At 37.4% G+C, this 14,817-nt stretch overlaps 5 protein-coding genes and 1 pseudogene across 10 annotated transcripts; 2 read left to right on the forward strand and 4 right to left on the reverse strand.

The window, feature by feature from the left end:
* The first annotated feature begins 1,673 nt into the window (after positions 1–1,673).
* Positions 1,674–3,148, forward strand: LOC104775945 (nudix hydrolase 4). The gene is made up of 2 exons (XM_010499916.2): positions 1,674–2,114; positions 2,460–3,148. The coding sequence occupies exons 1-2, from the start codon at positions 1,924–1,926 to the stop codon at positions 2,893–2,895; spliced, it is 627 nt and encodes a 208-aa protein (XP_010498218.1). The 5' UTR covers positions 1,674–1,923; the 3' UTR covers positions 2,896–3,148.
* A 19-nt stretch (positions 3,149–3,167) lies between these two features.
* Positions 3,168–4,643, reverse strand: LOC104778769 (glucan endo-1,3-beta-D-glucosidase-like; annotated as a pseudogene). The gene is made up of 2 exons (XR_015594649.1): positions 4,057–4,643; positions 3,168–3,808 (listed from the first exon to the last, which is right to left on the reverse strand). The product of XR_015594649.1 is annotated as a glucan endo-1,3-beta-D-glucosidase-like (transcript).
* A 108-nt stretch (positions 4,644–4,751) lies between these two features.
* LOC104775946 (mitochondrial import inner membrane translocase subunit TIM22-4) lies at positions 4,752–6,476 on the forward strand. Its single transcript, XM_010499917.3, has 4 exons — positions 4,752–5,112; positions 5,521–5,711; positions 5,804–5,876; positions 6,112–6,476. Exons 1-4 carry the CDS (start codon positions 4,941–4,943, stop codon positions 6,195–6,197), a joined length of 522 nt encoding a protein of 173 aa, XP_010498219.1. The 5' UTR covers positions 4,752–4,940; the 3' UTR covers positions 6,198–6,476.
* Positions 6,450–8,800, reverse strand: LOC104775947 (protein REVEILLE 7). Of its 2 annotated transcripts, XM_010499918.3 has the most exons (5): positions 8,218–8,800; positions 7,977–8,084; positions 7,772–7,883; positions 7,632–7,693; positions 6,450–7,538 (listed from the first exon to the last, which is right to left on the reverse strand). In XM_010499918.3, the coding sequence occupies exons 1-5, from the start codon at positions 8,230–8,232 to the stop codon at positions 6,768–6,770; spliced, it is 1,068 nt and encodes a 355-aa protein (XP_010498220.1). In that variant the 5' UTR covers positions 8,233–8,800; the 3' UTR covers positions 6,450–6,767. The 2 variants fall into 2 exon arrangements, with proteins under 2 accessions (XP_010498220.1, XP_087364760.1); XM_087508634.1 differs by lacking the exon at positions 7,632–7,693 and having other exon boundaries at positions 8,218–8,458.
* Positions 8,801–9,691: 891 nt separating this feature from the next.
* LOC104775948 (uncharacterized) lies at positions 9,692–12,053 on the reverse strand. 4 transcript variants are annotated; one of them, XM_087508637.1, is made up of 9 exons: positions 11,887–12,053; positions 11,704–11,806; positions 11,298–11,377; positions 10,888–11,196; positions 10,684–10,760; positions 10,465–10,507; positions 10,316–10,381; positions 10,139–10,200; positions 9,692–10,050 (listed from the first exon to the last, which is right to left on the reverse strand). In XM_087508637.1, exons 1-8 carry the CDS (start codon positions 11,908–11,910, stop codon positions 10,171–10,173), a joined length of 732 nt encoding a protein of 243 aa, XP_087364763.1. In that variant the 5' UTR covers positions 11,911–12,053; the 3' UTR covers positions 9,692–10,050; positions 10,139–10,170. The 4 variants fall into 4 exon arrangements, with proteins under 4 accessions (XP_087364763.1, XP_087364764.1, XP_087364762.1 ...); XM_087508638.1 differs by having other exon boundaries at positions 9,692–10,030; positions 11,887–12,041; XM_087508636.1 differs by having other exon boundaries at positions 9,692–10,030; positions 10,139–10,197; positions 11,887–11,958.
* Positions 12,054–12,212: 159 nt separating this feature from the next.
* LOC104775950 (general transcription and DNA repair factor IIH subunit TFB4) lies at positions 12,213–14,543 on the reverse strand. The gene is made up of 11 exons (XM_010499919.3): positions 14,294–14,543; positions 14,108–14,196; positions 13,743–14,025; positions 13,495–13,541; positions 13,271–13,308; positions 13,134–13,179; positions 12,999–13,052; positions 12,856–12,924; positions 12,685–12,761; positions 12,504–12,599; positions 12,213–12,407 (listed from the first exon to the last, which is right to left on the reverse strand). The coding sequence occupies exons 1-11, from the start codon at positions 14,322–14,324 to the stop codon at positions 12,332–12,334; spliced, it is 906 nt and encodes a 301-aa protein (XP_010498221.1). The 5' UTR covers positions 14,325–14,543; the 3' UTR covers positions 12,213–12,331.
* Between the last annotated feature and the right edge of the window lie 274 nt (positions 14,544–14,817).

Genomic DNA, 14,817 nt, shown 5'->3' on the forward strand with positions numbered 1-14,817 from the left:
CACATAATATACAGTATTTTTTTCATAGACGTGCATTGAACGCAAAAGGGTGTTGGTAAAGTTTACCAAAACAAAACAAACAAACAAACAAATCCTATTTGTGGTAACCTTACATGTAAATAAGTGACTTCGAGTCTTCGACTGGATACACTTTAGCTTGGCGCCGTTGAAGTAATAATCCGACGGCTATGATGAGTCTGGATTTTTCTTTGTTAGATAAAAAGTGATGATACTGGTCAACGAATCAAAGACTTGGGTTTCTGGTAAACCAGATTGTAGGTACAGCTATTTTGGTATTTAGTACGTATATACAGTATATAGTTTAAACTTTGATACGTAATACTTTACCAAAAAAAAAAATTGTTGGTACGTATATAAATATGTATAAACCCAATATTTAAGTAATATGAGCTTGAGAAATTGATTGGAATTATTCGCAGATACTCTGAATATAAAAGATATCTCGCCAGCCGATCCAATAATTAAAAGGAGGATAATAGAAAGGACCTGCGCAGTTTTTTTTCTTCATTACACTACTTGGCCAAAAGTCTACCTACACATATCTGAGCATACGTTGATTATCACCATTCATCATAAACAAACAAAAACGATATTAGAAGTAAGCTTTTGGCACGTACTTTTTTCTTTTGTAGTACTTACTATTCCAAAATTGAATTCCGTTTATATTAAAGAAACAAAAATGAACTCATTATAAAAACCAGACCAAATTAACTTACAAATCAACAAAGAAAAAAAAATTACAATTCAACAACATTATTAGCTCTCCCTGAAAAAGAAGGTGATCCAGCCGGACCTTCTAGTACCAATAATAATTTGTTTAAAAGAGATAAAAAAAATATCAATAAGATGGAAAAGACATGGAGCTAGCCAGCTAGGCCCATTAATAAGATTTTCGTCTATATCAAAGTTTGGGCTTCTAGAAGACACTGAAAAAAAAAACAAAATGTGTGAGTCATACTATATAATTTACTTAATAGAAATAGTAAATGTTGAAAAAAAAACATACTACTATTAAAATAAAGAAGGAATCGCCTAATACCGTGTTTTGTGTCAGGGACGAGTTTGTGGATGAGCACACTCTCTCAGTACTTTTTTTACAAACCCCACAAACAAACAAAAACGAGGTCACTATATATATAACCCACTTGCTCAGCTTCTTCACGCGCTTATGATTCACGTGTTACACACACCCTTCCTTCCGTGTCTGTGCCGAGGTTTTTTTTTTGTTTGTTTACGAGTTGACCTCTTTTTTTTTTGTTTTAGGATGTCTAAGTTTGATTTTTCTTTGACGAAAAAACAAATTCTAGAAAATCAACGAAATACTCGTGTACAAAAAAAAATTAAAAATAAATCATATTTATGGTAACTACCATTTGTGAATCCGAAAATATTGTTAATTATTACAGTGCAGATCAGGGGATTGTCTCATTAATAACAGTCAGATCTCCAAAAACAAAAACAGAAGTTGTTATGTCAGATTCAGTTAAACCAAACAAAACCGAGAACATAACTCAAATAACCGGGGAAAAATTGAGTCAATAGCCGGAGAAATATATATAATTTCGAAGAAATGGAGCAATTTGATTAATAATTTTCTTAAACAAAAAAAAAAAAAATAGTTAAAACGAAAAGGTACCTGAACTGAAGCGCGTGGGAAGTTCCATATAAAGGAAAGAGATTTGTCCTAAAAACAAATTCGCATCTCTCTCTCTATTTTTTTTGTTGCTTATCCGTTTCATCTCTTTCTCTCTCTCTCAGACTTCCTTAAATCGATCCTCCCGAATTCGCGAGCAGAGCCTTTTTGATTTCAAACTCTCTCTCTCTCTCTCTCTCTCTCTTGTTCTGAATTCGTGGTTCATCCATTGGTAAATTGGGATTCAACAAAACAAAACAAAAAACAAAATGACAGGCTTCTCTGTGTCTCTTTTCGTCTCGAACTTGTCAAATGTGGCCTCGTATTTATCTCCGATCTTCGAGAGCATCCCTTCCACGAAGGTTGTCCCGGCCCAGATCGAGAAGGTTGTCTCTTTGGTCTCTCGTACCGGTAGAGATTTGCAGCGTTACGATACCTCTGGCTATCGTCAAGTCGTCGGGTAACCCCTCTTCCTTTTTTTCTTCCAAACCCTAAATTTTCACCCCCAATTTCGAAAATTATCTTAGCCGTGGTTTGAATTCATAATGATTTAGGATCAAATCTAATTTAGTATTGCTTTTGTGGTCAAAAGTACCAATTTTTTTTTAAAATTTCATGTTTCTGTAGAAGATCGTTAAACCGTTAATTATTTATTAATCCCGCGACAATTTGGAATCTGTTTTTAACCGCGCGCGGGTGGTCAGAACGTGTGAATATTTATTCAAAATTTGAGGACGAGCTTTGTTTTTTTTTTTTTTTTTGTGTGGAATCTTATTGAAATTTTGGTCAAATTTTGTGTGTGCAGATGTGTACCGTACAGATACAAGAAACAAGAAGTCAATGGGATTGAATCCACAGAAATCGAAGTTCTTCTGATCAGTGCTCAAAAGGGCAAAGGAATGTTATTCCCAAAAGGTGGTTGGGAGATGGATGAATCAATGGAGGAAGCAGCTTTGAGAGAGACGATCGAAGAAGCTGGTGTTACAGGAGAGCTTCAAGGAAAGATTGGGAAATGGCAATACAAAAGCAAAAGACATAACATCATTCACGACGGATACATGTTTGCTCTCCTTGTTTCTCAAGAGTTTGAGCTTTGGCCTGAGGCCGAGATTAGACAACGCAGATGGGTCAGTTTGGATGAAGCAAGAGAAGTTTGTCACAACTGGTGGATGAGAGAAGCTCTTAAAGCATTCGTTAACCTGAAATCTCTCACCAACGATGAAAGTTGGAACCTGAATTAGTAGTACGATGTTGTTTAGAGTTGGTGGAACAGAGCTTTTGACTTTGAAACCCCTCTACATTGAGCTGATGCTTCCTGAGGGGATTCATTTGGTCACAGCATCTCTCTCTCTGTCTCTTGAGAGGTGTGGAATAGTTTTGATTGTTAGATGAAAGTCAACTTTTGTCTTCTAATTTTATTCATTCTTTTGTACTATTTGATTATTCATTCATTCTTTCATTGTGAATAAAATACTAGACAGGTTCCTTTAAAAACGTTTACTAACTCCATCACTTAAAACTTAAATCATTTTTCATTATACCCAACGCTAAAACCATCACCATTGGGACACATGAATAAAGAAGCAGACATTACTACTAACTCCCTCCTTTCAAAAATATGTAGACAAAGGTTCAAGGGTAAACATTGAAACCGTCTAAAATCTCACATTATGTGATGAGATGAACCAACTTTTGCTTTACAAAGCAACATTAGTTAAACAACCAAAAAAACGAAAATCGAACAACAATGAACAAACACCACCCATGAGATCAGTCTCTACTGTTAACCCACCACAATAGATTACTCAAAGAGTTTCCATCATCAAACTTATTTAATTTCTGAATCTTCTTAATAGCGCCTTTTTTGTCGTAAAGACTTTCCAGAGCATATACGAATCCTTTCCAGCCTTCTCCGACGTCGTTTCTATGCAACGCAGGCAAAGCCCACTTCACGAGCTCCTTCACGAATTGTACATCTGAGAAGAGAATTTCCGACACCGGAAGTATCGGTAAGAGCTGTATCCCGAGCCTACACTCTTTCCACTCCTTAGGCCCGAACCATAGGCTACTGTCTCGCTTTGTAGACCATAAAACACCAACCACACGATTCTCAGCCGTGAAATCTTTAGGATACATAGCGTCACCTTCCTTCACCTGCCAACCAAAAAAGAAAACACAGTGATCAAACTGAAACAATTGTCGTCTGAATTTGAGAATACTGTAATAAAAATAGATCCTCATTAGGAAAAGAAAATTATGTTTTGGTTTGGCGTCCTTATTTAGTTTGGTTTTTCATATAACCGATAAAAAACGATCCAATATCAGTAACCAAGAATAGTTAAACCAATATTTTGGGTTTGGTTCGGTTCAATTGAATAATTTGGATAAAGAAATATCGTTACCTGCCACCACATCTTCGCGGCGTGTATCTCAAGCGTCATGATCGTTGAAGCCGTCTCCACCAGATGTGTGTCCCCGTAAGCTAGCGCTAACAAAGCGGCGGAGTAATAAGCGTTTACGGCCTCACTCGTGCTCTCTTGATTTCTTCCGTCCCAAACTCCGTTAACCCTCCAGCCCAAGAGTGTAACTTGAAAAGATCAAAATTTCTTAAACGGGGATAACTAGAATTTGAATTTGAATGATCACCTTTTTCCCCCAATGTCATGAAATCCCCCATTAGACTGTACGCTTGAGCTCTGTATCTCTCTCCCCACAAAGGATCTAACTTACCAAGCACGGCAATAGCGTAGAGAAAGTACCCTACATGATAATGATGATCGTTATACATACCGAACCCAAAATCAGCATGTGAATCTTTTGATCCTAGCTTCGTGACCAAACCTCCCCATTTAGGATCATACAGAAACCCGTTTGCTTTAAAACTCCCATCTAACCACGGCTCAATCATATTCTTCAGGTAAGTTGTAATCTTCGGAATCACATCGTGATAGCAAACTTCTTCCGCTATTAAAGCCAACCTCGCTGCTCCTCACGTGGTAAATCTAGATCTCATAAGTCAAAACCTAAAATAGCATCTACGGCGTTAACCGATAAGGCTAAAAATTAGTTTAAATATAGGCCCAATATGTGAACTAATGGGCCAGGAAAGTAATAGTTTTGTGGCTTAAACCCTAGGACCTCGGGATGGGATAAACCCTGATTTGTTTTATCTCTCTCTCAAGGCGCGCGAACGCACGCACGCTTGATCTGATTCTTACAATCCCTACTTTTAAGCGTTTGATGACATATTCCCTTGTCGGATTCTAACTCTCTATACCCTTTGAAAATGGCGGATTCAAGTCCTGAACCAACCGGTGCGCCCGCTACTCCGGCCCCCGTGGGCTCTGATGAGAACGTTACCCAGATTCAGCCGATCCGGATGCCAACCATCGAGGAGATCCGAGCTCAAGAGGTTTGGAACAACTGCGCCGTTCGTGCTGTTACTAGTGGAGTTATGGGTCAGTTCAAATCTCCTCTCTTTCTCGGATCTTTATTCCTCCATTGCTTCTTTCTTTTTCAGTGAAAATCACTAAAAGCTCTAACTGTGTCTTTGAATGATTTGAAGATATTGAAATTGGTTGTACATTCTATAAATTTGGAGAAAGTGTTTAGATTTTCAATAGTTGATATGATTCTGAGCTGGTTAATGACTCACTTTAATATTGCACTTATTGTCGGATTTAGTTAGTTGATTTGGTAATGTGAAATCTCGAATCAAATCTGTTGTATACTCTGTAAATGAAACTATTCTGATATAAAGCTACTCATATAAATGCTCTCCGGTACCAGAAATCTATTCTAAAGTTGATAATGACAATTAGGGATATTTAGTTGACTTTTACATTCTCTGTGAATTGGTGGTGTAGGAGGAGGTCTTGGGTTGATGATGGGTCTGTTCTTGGGGGCATTGGATAATCCTATAACGAATGATACGATGACGGCTAGGCAGCAGTTTGTGTTCACAGCAAAACAAATGGGGCAAAGGAGTTGGAATTCCTGCAAGACATTTGCGGTTATGGGTTTGGTTTTCTCAGCAGCGGAATGCATTGTCGAGAAGGTACTATATTATTGACCCCCTCAAACAAGGAAACTCCCCTACTGACTCCTGTATTCTAAACCTTGATTGTTCCTTTTACTTCTCTGAAAAAGGCAAGGGCGAAGCATGATACGACAAACACCGCTATAGCTGGATGTGTGACCGGTGGTTCAATGTCCGCTAGAGGTGAATCTCTTTCTATCTTTTTATGGACTTTGGATGTTAACAAACTCAACTTTGGATGTTATCTTCATCTATTTCCTATGGCATGATTCCCATACTCAAGTCTCCTAGATATAGTTGTTTCTTTGATAATGAGTTCTCCATTTGATCTTTCTTATGCTTTTTTCTCGGTTGAAGTAGTTTAAACCACTTTGAAATGTGCTTACATGAAACATTGGATGGATTGATTTTGTTTCAGGTGGGCCAAAAGCTGCGTGTATAGGTTGCGCTGGCTTTGCAACCTTCTCTGTACTCATAGAGAAGTTCTTTGATAGGCATACATAAGTTAACGAGATATCTAACATACGCCATTGCTGAGATTTTTTTGCTGCTTAGTGATATAGTTCATCACTGGGAGAGAGAAACTAGACTTGCAACTGTGAAACATAGAATAAGCAAGGCTTGTGTTGATTGAGTATTCTTCAATTATTGTTGTTATTTATCATAGATTTCATTAGACTTGAGGGCTCCGATATTTAAGTAAGTGTTCACAGAAATTAAGGGGCTTGTATTTGCACAAAATTTTGATTCTCAGAGTTTGAAGTTACCAATGACATTCATAAACCAGACCTAAAGATTGAAACACAGTTACAAATAGATAGGTGGCCAAACAAGTACACTGTAAATTGAGTTTGTATATGAAGAAAAAAAGGAACTGTCTTCTTGATGTTAAACAACAGAAGAAACTTCATTACAGGAATTACATGTGGTAGACAAGTAAAAAATCACTTACCAATTCGTATTTGGATTTGGTTCGTGGAATGTTATGATCCAAGTCACCCAGCAATGGTGAAACAATATGCTCTCGGATCATCATAAATAGATTCTAAACTGTACAAGAAGGTTGCACTTGCGCTAGGAGCATACGCGTGCCCTTCTTCGGCTTTTCTGTTCTTCTGAAGTTACCAGTGACAACGATGATGTAACTTCTCTTTCTGATAGGCATCTCTTGTAGGGCCTGAACCCGCTTGCAGGAGGATCACAGGATCCTTGTTTTTCTAAGAAGCTTAACCGTTTCTCAGCATTCTTCTCCAAGTTCTCTGACATTTCTGTAACCGAGCCAAAGGCATTAGAACCGGTACAAGACGTTTCCCAAATTCCAAGAGATAGATCAGTGTCAACATGCCTCGAATCAATGTGCAATGTCGAATCCTTGATCCCAGAGCAGTGATTCTGTTTCCCAGTCACTGATTTACGATCATTATCATCTGTGTAAGAGGATGGTTTGTGAGAGTCTTCCGTGACAAGAACAATCTTCCCGAAAAGCACAATGCTTGACATTGGTGTAGAACCATTGACAGCAACCTCTTTGAGAAGGAACTGCTTGGATGTTGCTTGGTAATTCGTTTTATTAATGGAAGTTACACCAATGGATTGGATGTCACTGGTGGACGAGTTAGGCGAAGAGCATCTGTTGTTTTGATCCTCTGAAGCAAAAGATGATAGCACTGAGGTTGGAGACTTAGTTCCTTTCTCCATAGCTGACAAATTAGATGGAGGAGACTGAGAATATGGAACAGGGGATTTGCGAGGATAAGGATGTGCCGGTTTCCGCTTTGGACGAGGAGGCGGGATCACAACGGCCTTATTCGATCTTTCACTTATAGTATCAGCTTCATGAGTCATCTGCAATGAATCAGACAAAATAACTGTCAGATTACTACAAACTAACCATATCAGGACAGCTGCTGTGTTATAGAACATGTAAATACACAAGACCTTGGAGAAAAACTTTTGAGCATGGCTTCGAATCTGTACAGCGGTTTTCGTACCTATGTGTTCTGCACCAAAACCAAGCCTTAGGTCCTACGGAACTACATCTACCAGCAAAATGAAGCTTCAATTCATGAATGAAGTACCTTGGATTTGACGCCAACCACGACCAAAAAGCTTAATAGCTTCAAGAAACCTGTCATGCTCTTCCTCACTCCACTTCTCTCTCTGCTTAGTTACTGTGTACGGTTTCCTAACCTTGAAGAAACAACAATACACAGAGAAGTCATCAGACCAAATGTAAAGAAACCTGAATATCTGTCTTCACAATTCTCATAACAAAACATATACCTTGCGAACGTTCTCAGTCCAATGACTGGTGGTTTCAGGATTAGTTCCTTCATTGGAATTGCAACTTCCATATTCAACATTGCTGCTTAGCTCCTCCTCACTTCGATCCTAAAGTGCAAATAAAAAACCAATGAACATCATCAAAATCAAAAGCTTTCTCTTCAACTTCTTCCAACAAAAAGAATCTCTCTTCGTATAAATTCGAATAAGCTTCATCTTCATCAATCTGTAGTTAAATTACCTCAGCGGCGGCCATTTTGAAATATATTCTGATAAGCCGCTAATTAGATTCACCGGTCAGATCGAAGAGACGACACACGACAACAGGGAAAACAAAATAAGCTAAGAAGAGAGAGAACGTTCTGCTCTTTTTTTTTTTTTTTTCTCGAGAAATCAATCAAATTCCCGGAAACAGGAAGATATTTTTCCCGAGAAAATAACAAAAGTTGAGAAGAGGAGACAGTGAAGAGAGAAGAGAAGGTACCAGAAGGAGCAAGTGACCATATTTTAAATATTAGCTGATATGAGCCACGTCACATCTTTATTTTTTTAAATATCAATGGAAATTTCGAGAAGGTACAGAGTACAGACATGTTGTGGCTCAGAATAAACCTAACCAATCACTCACTCTCGCTCCCTTGGCCGTGAGCACCACGCGAAGAGTCTCATCTGTTTCTCTTTCTCTAATCCGGAAAAAAAAAAAATGGATCAAAAAGTGTGGTGGTGGTGGTGGTGGTGGTGGTGGAGGCGTAGAGAGATTAGGTATATTGAGATTTTTGTAATTATTGTGAAGATATTTTTTTGTTTGCTTTCTATCCGTCTCTGACTTCTTACCCCACTTGCTTTCTTGATATTTTACAATTTTTCCTCAAAAACTAGTCTCGTTGTTCATTTTGTTAACCTTGAATTTTTTTTTTTTCGTTAAGGCTGAAAATATTTTTTTTTACTAGATGGTTAAATTAGGGTTTAATATAGGTTTTCAATTTAAAATTAAATAATTAATTAACAATGAATAAATTGACCATAATCTTTTATATAAGTTTTTTTTTCGGCTATTAAATAATGGTGTGATCAGATTTTTTATTTAAACCGAATTAATTATCAAGCCAACGTGTATAAGTTCATGTTAAATATATTTTTATTAGATTAACACTGTTAAATTAGGGTCAGTTTACACTTCCTAATTTCGAGCAAAAGGAATGGGAAAAGGAAGTAAACAAATTCATATCCCGTTGATTTAATACATTATCTCTTTAGTCTCTTTAAGCAAAACCCAAATAAGAAAAAAAAAAAAAAACCCGAATAAGAATTAAACGGAAAAGATTATTAATGGTTGGGATAATGGGCAAATCAGTCACATCATATGGTGTCGGATGTGACAACCGTATCACTTAATCGCACGCACTATAATAAGAGCCACAATTTTGATATGGCCAGATCACCCCCATTCCTCCTCTCTTTAATGTGTTTTGTTTCATTCTTTTAATACTTTTAAAAATAAAATTGAAATCATCCCTCTCTGAATTTCTCCCCAATTATATATATTAAAAAGAAAAAAAAGAGTTTTTTCCCCTATTTATTTAGATGAAAGATATATGGAGGTATATGGAGGTCCTTAAAGTTCCTTCTCTATTACGCAACTTCATATTTTTTTCTCACATTTGTCTACAAGAAATTAAGGTTCACGCACTTATCGCAATTTTACCAGGAAACGATATCAAAGTGATCTCTCTGATTCATAAACAACTTAGAAACCCAGTTCAAGAATTGTTCTCACTCTAATAAGTCCAATTCCTCCTAATCTATAAAACTCTATACAATCTCTCCTAAGTACTCGCAGCTTACCAAACATAATTTCAGCTGGTGGCAAACGACTGATTTGTTGCGCGAACTCAGGTTGGAGTTCAAAAATGGTCATTTTAGCAATCGAAAAGACTTCAATGGTCTTGTTTAGTTGCTAGGCGTTTTTGGAGTTCTGTATCTCTATTTCTGGTGTGAAAAGCAATTAGAGGAACCAAGTCTACATCGGATCTGTCTGTTTTTATCACTGCATCCTATCACAACCCCATGTTGTCTGTCAGATTCAAGCAAAATGTTTTCAGAAAACTGAACGATAAACAATTGTTGATATCTCCAGTAGACCAAAGTGGAAACTTACTTACCGTGAATCTTTGTGCTATTCCATTATTGATACTCAATCTTTGGTAGGTTCTTCGTCGTTCTTCTTGAAAAATATGCAAACATGACAGTTTCAATACAAGACCAAGATAGAAAGCAAAGGAAGCATATTCGATCAGCTGTTTTGTCATATATGCGAGTGATGCAGCAAAACGACCTACCTTCAATACAGATTTAGCTTCAGAATCAAATGTTCTGCAAAGTATCTCATACTTCGCCGAGAAAGTCTGCAGTAACAAAAAGTTGTACTAGTTATTTTCATGAATGTCTTATCTAAAGATAATGAAAAGCAAGACTACTGATTCTGTACCGGAAGATTAGCTTTCGATGGTGAAATGCTTGATACTCTGTATCTGTATCAAAAACGAATGAGAATTTAGATGTTTGGAAGAGATAAGTAAAGACTCAAGGAAACAAATTACTGACTATAGCAAAAAATTGAAATATTAGGAACCCATTAACACTTCCAGAAAATCTCATTTGAGTTGCTACATGCAATAAGATCATCTTCCAAAAGGTTACATCTTACCCTAGCTTGCTCATGTAGAAACTCATTGCCAATGCATTGGATGTTAGAACAGTTAGCACGATAGCACTCATCCGATTCTGAGAAGAACAAGAAAAAAAAAACACAATCTATACCATCAGCAAGCTCTATGAATCTGAAAACGAAAGCTAGTGCCTTCAATACTGAAAAAAAAGGGGAATATGAGAGGCCAATTTTGGAATCAACCTTAGAAGCAATGCGCTCAATCAACTGCATTAAAAAATCTCCTAGTCCTTTTCCTTGAACCCGGGATTCAAGCTGTATTTCATACACATAAAGGACAGGTATCTCTTCCTCTAAAGTAAACCGGTAATGCACAAATCCAGCTATCTGATTACACCCTTGCATGCAAGTTCTCCGAGTAGATGTCTCATATTCTTTACCATAACGCATCTCAAGCACAAATATATAATGTGCGTCTGCAGAAGACATCTCCTTACGCTTCACCTTTGCTTGTATTGGCCAATCAGACCCATAGAACCCTTCCATGTTCGTCTGTGAAATTACAAACATCATGCACAAACAATAAATTAACACGAAACTCCTAAAGAGTATATGTTCAGAACATTTTAATCCTGCTTCATTCTCCTTTTTACCTTCAAGAGATTTCGAATGTACTGCTTCACAGATGAGGGAAGTCTATCTCCACGGCCAGATTCCAGGTACACAGATAAATCTACAAGTTGTAAAAACCACACAAACACAGAGTTATCTCCATGTCAAGAGACTCTTTCTGTGAATTTAAACCAAACCAAGTATAATCCCTGAAAACAACTTATAAGCAAAAATTAGAGCACACTTGATCATAAATAACCAAAGTCTGCATGAGAAAGGATTCATAACTTAATCTAAAACCATGTTATCTATGTTAAACAGAACGAATTCAAACTTACACTGTATCTACCTCATTATTATGTTTTATAATCATCAACAATTGTAATACCTTAAAAGAGTTTAACTGGCGGAAATCAAATTGAGCAGCAGCAAAAACAAAAAAATTACCATTGTTTTGGTAACGGCGGAAAGAATCAAACGGAGAAAGAGGATCGACAATGGAAGAAGCTTTTTTGATAAGGTCATGAATCGTTTTCTTCTTCTCCAAAATCTGCACAAGAATGATCGAAACATGTAAAATTTCGAATGCTATGAAACCATAAACTTTAATTCCGAGATTTTTTTTTTTACCTTTCGCCGTTTCTTCAAATCCATTGCTCGCCTTCTCCTCACCGATGATCTCTCCTCTGTCTCTCTCTCTCGTTCCTTCTCCCCGTCTGAAATGATTCGGTAGGAGCCGGATCCATCAAACGGGTTTCGACCCGAGACATATCCGACAATAAATTTATATGTGATGTCAGCCCAAAGGTTTTGTTTGTTCATCAAGTTTAAGTAGAGAAGCCCAACTTCTTTTTATAAGCTATAAAGGGCTCTTGTTCGGTTTATTTTAATTAAGAAGATCAATTTGTTCAAGTTTGATTAACACGAGAACAAGTTGGTGAAAGAACTATGTTGGATAATCAAAATTGAATTTTAATTGATTTTCAATTTGATAATTTGTACACATAGATTCTAAACGCAACTACAAGTATCGAACAAAACGTTTGAAGTTCTCTCTCTGGCACAAAAGGTGAATTTAGGTGTGAGGAGCTTTTCTCTTCTTATCAGAGACAGATGAAGCTTCATCAAGTTTTGACTGACCAAAAACTGACCTGCAAAATTCCAATAAGTTGATGGATTTCAGAAACAAAAACAGCTTGATAGAATTGTTATACTGAAGGAAGAACAAGATGGGTTAAATCTCTTACCCGCACGTTGAGCATTTCTTGTGATGCTCACAGAAAATGGACAGACACACTGAACATATGTAGCCCATATCGATAGTCTTCTTGTGGCAGAAACACCTGCAAGTTTTGTACTTAGAACCATCAGTTATACATATGCAGCGGAAACCATATTAAGTGAAGAGACGGTGATTTGATCACTTACGATGCTCGAAAATCAACACCTATGGGTTTAGGAAGTTGTACAAAACCGCGGGAGTGCAAATCAGTTGCAAAGATTGTCTTGTTGAGCAAAACAAAACAAACAAAAGTTAGTTAGCACACCATTAAGTTCGCTAAATGAAACGAGTCATTAGGACTTGAGTTGAAAGCATACCGTTAGATACTGAAACAGCCCATCCAACTGTTTAGGTGTGTGATGTACACCACCGGTTATATAAGATGCCTACAGATACGCCAGGTAGTAAAAAAAACTGACGCATATGTTGAGCTTGAGAAGTTGAAGATAGGGTTAATTACCTGCTGCAAAAACGCTGAGTTTTGTACACCTATGTAACATGAATCTATGGGAACCTAAAGAACCAATGATAAAGCAACTTGAGTTTGGAATATTGAGAAAGACAATCCCACAGAAACAATCAAAAAGAAGATTACCATTAAGCGCTGGGCAGAGAAAATAGAATTCATAACAGCTACATATCTAAAAAAGAACAAAGCCCTTCATGAGTCCAGAGACATAAAGGAGAAACATATTGCAAATGGAAAAAGAAAAAGGTTACAGAAGACCATACTGTTCCGGGCCATCTGGAGAACCTTGCAAGCATAAAATCTGTATTTCATACATATGCCAATAGCACAATCAGTTCTATATAAAGGGCCTATGCAATGAATAGACAAGATCATAATAATAGAGAGGGGTCTATGTCTATATGTAAGAAACAAGACTTTAAGATGAAAATCCCAACAGAGGAATCAAGAATGTACTATATATATGACAATCATACTGAAAACGCACCCGAGGCTGGGGATGAAGATGTCCAGAACGGAAAACCCTCTGTATATCTAGCCAGGAAGTTTAGAGAAAAAAATAAAAAAGAAGACTGATAAACCAAATATATAACCAGATGGCCTGAGAAGAGTGGAAGCTAAGGTTTCAATATTACTAGCAGATGTTATGCAAACAAAGCCTATCAATTTATACAGAAAACCACACACAATAACAAAAGAGTGATCAAAATGCTAAATGATTAGTCTAGAGGATACAGCAAAGAGCCATGGAGAGTGATCCTGATAAGAGACAAGAAGGAGTTCTATCCTCATGCCCCTCCTCCCTGCTGAGCTCCTCATCTTTGGTAACAAAATCTTCCAGTTTCTTCAGCAAAGAAGCAAAGAGAGGAGGCATCCCGGTTCCTCTGCTCTCGAAATTCCCATGATTAGATGTCAAAGACGAATCATAAATGTAATCACAGGAACTGTATCCAGTAGCTATTACTACAACTTGGTTCAATTGATTCAACCCCAAAACCGCATTCAGAAACGCAAGCACCTACACATAACAGCAATCACCACCCATATATCTGAATTAACAAACTAAACGAAGCATTGAAACAAAACAAACAAAAACTTACATGAGAAAGGAATTGAGAGAATGTAATCGAAGTATTGCTCCAGAAAAGGGGATTCGTATCAAGCAACAAGACTAGAAGACTAACATCGTCTGCAACCGAACAAAACAAATCACGATTAATCAGACTTTTATACGAATGCAGCATCAATGATTGACGCAGGTATGTTAGGGTCTCGAAAGTAAGAACCTGAATACTGCTTAGAAGCAACGGAAGGCATAGTTTACACGAAATCCAAGTCAGAAATATAACAGTGTACCGGGAGAATTTCCCGGGGGAAACGAGACTCAATTATGCTAACACTCAGTGCCGAGAAATCGTCTTTCTCTTCTCCAACTAGTTCTATAAATCGAGGTTTCGGATGCTATGTGAGAACTGAGAGAGAACTTCCAAAGGGGTGGTGATTTTAATCTGAACTGATTCGGTAAGAGCCGGGTCCGTCAAACGGGTTTGGATCTGACAATTATATACGACGAATAAAGCCCAAATATGGCGTTTGTTCAATTTTCCAAGGAAAAAAAAAATAAGCCCAATGGGCATGTGCGTGTCCAATTTATTTAATTATATAATATATTTTTTTTGGCGATATCGGAGATGGCCGGCGCCATTGCAGAGCATTTGCACGATGGCGCCTAAAAGTAAATTATTGGTTGGTCATTTTCATTAGACGCCCTTCAGCCTCCATGGTACATTGAACCTCACAAAATAGACGT

Source organism: Camelina sativa, chromosome 3 (assembly GCF_030686135.1).
Source record: "Camelina sativa cultivar CO46 ecotype springtype chromosome 3, ASM3068613v1".
Taxonomy (NCBI): Eukaryota; Viridiplantae; Streptophyta; class Magnoliopsida; order Brassicales; family Brassicaceae; genus Camelina; species Camelina sativa.

What these genes read in the sequence shown, in the direction of transcription:
- LOC104775945 (XM_010499916.2), top strand. Translation starts at nt 1,924, where the DNA reads ATGACAGGCTTCTCTGTGTCTCTTTTCGTCTCGAACTTGTCAAATGTG. An exon ending in GGCTATCGTCAAGTCGTCGG is followed by an intron (nt 2,115 to 2,459) that starts GTAACCCCTCTT and finishes TTGTGTGTGCAG; the next exon opens with ATGTGTACCGTACAGATACA.
- LOC104775946 (XM_010499917.3), top strand. Translation starts at nt 4,941, where the DNA reads ATGGCGGATTCAAGTCCTGAACCAACCGGTGCGCCCGCTACTCCGGCC. An exon ending in CGGAATGCATTGTCGAGAAG is followed by an intron (nt 5,712 to 5,803) that starts GTACTATATTAT and finishes TCTCTGAAAAAG; the next exon opens with GCAAGGGCGAAGCATGATAC. An exon ending in TGGTTCAATGTCCGCTAGAG is followed by an intron (nt 5,877 to 6,111) that starts GTGAATCTCTTT and finishes ATTTTGTTTCAG; the next exon opens with GTGGGCCAAAAGCTGCGTGT.
- LOC104775947 (XM_010499918.3), bottom strand. An exon ending in TGGTTGGCGTCAAATCCAAG is followed by an intron (nt 7,694 to 7,771) that starts GTACTTCATTCA and finishes GTTTTGGTGCAG; the next exon opens with AACACATAGGTACGAAAACC. An exon ending in CTCAAAAGTTTTTCTCCAAG is followed by an intron (nt 7,539 to 7,631) that starts GTCTTGTGTATT and finishes GATTCATTGCAG; the next exon opens with ATGACTCATGAAGCTGATAC.
- LOC104775948 (XM_087508637.1), bottom strand. Translation starts at nt 11,910, where the DNA reads ATGGATTTGAAGAAACGGCGAAAG. An exon ending in CCGCCGTTACCAAAACAATG is followed by an intron (nt 11,378 to 11,703) that starts GTAATTTTTTTG and finishes TACAACTTGTAG; the next exon opens with ATTTATCTGTGTACCTGGAA. An exon ending in TTCTACATGAGCAAGCTAGG is followed by an intron (nt 10,508 to 10,683) that starts GTAAGATGTAAC and finishes TTTTTGATACAG; the next exon opens with ATACAGAGTATCAAGCATTT.
- LOC104775950 (XM_010499919.3), bottom strand. Translation starts at nt 14,324, where the DNA reads ATGCCTTCCGTTGCTTCTAAGCAGTATTCAG. An exon ending in ACTCAGCGTTTTTGCAGCAG is followed by an intron (nt 12,925 to 12,998) that starts GTAATTAACCCT and finishes GCGTATCTGTAG; the next exon opens with GCATCTTATATAACCGGTGG. An exon ending in GGCTGTTTCAGTATCTAACG is followed by an intron (nt 12,762 to 12,855) that starts GTATGCTTTCAA and finishes TTGCTCAACAAG; the next exon opens with ACAATCTTTGCAACTGATTT.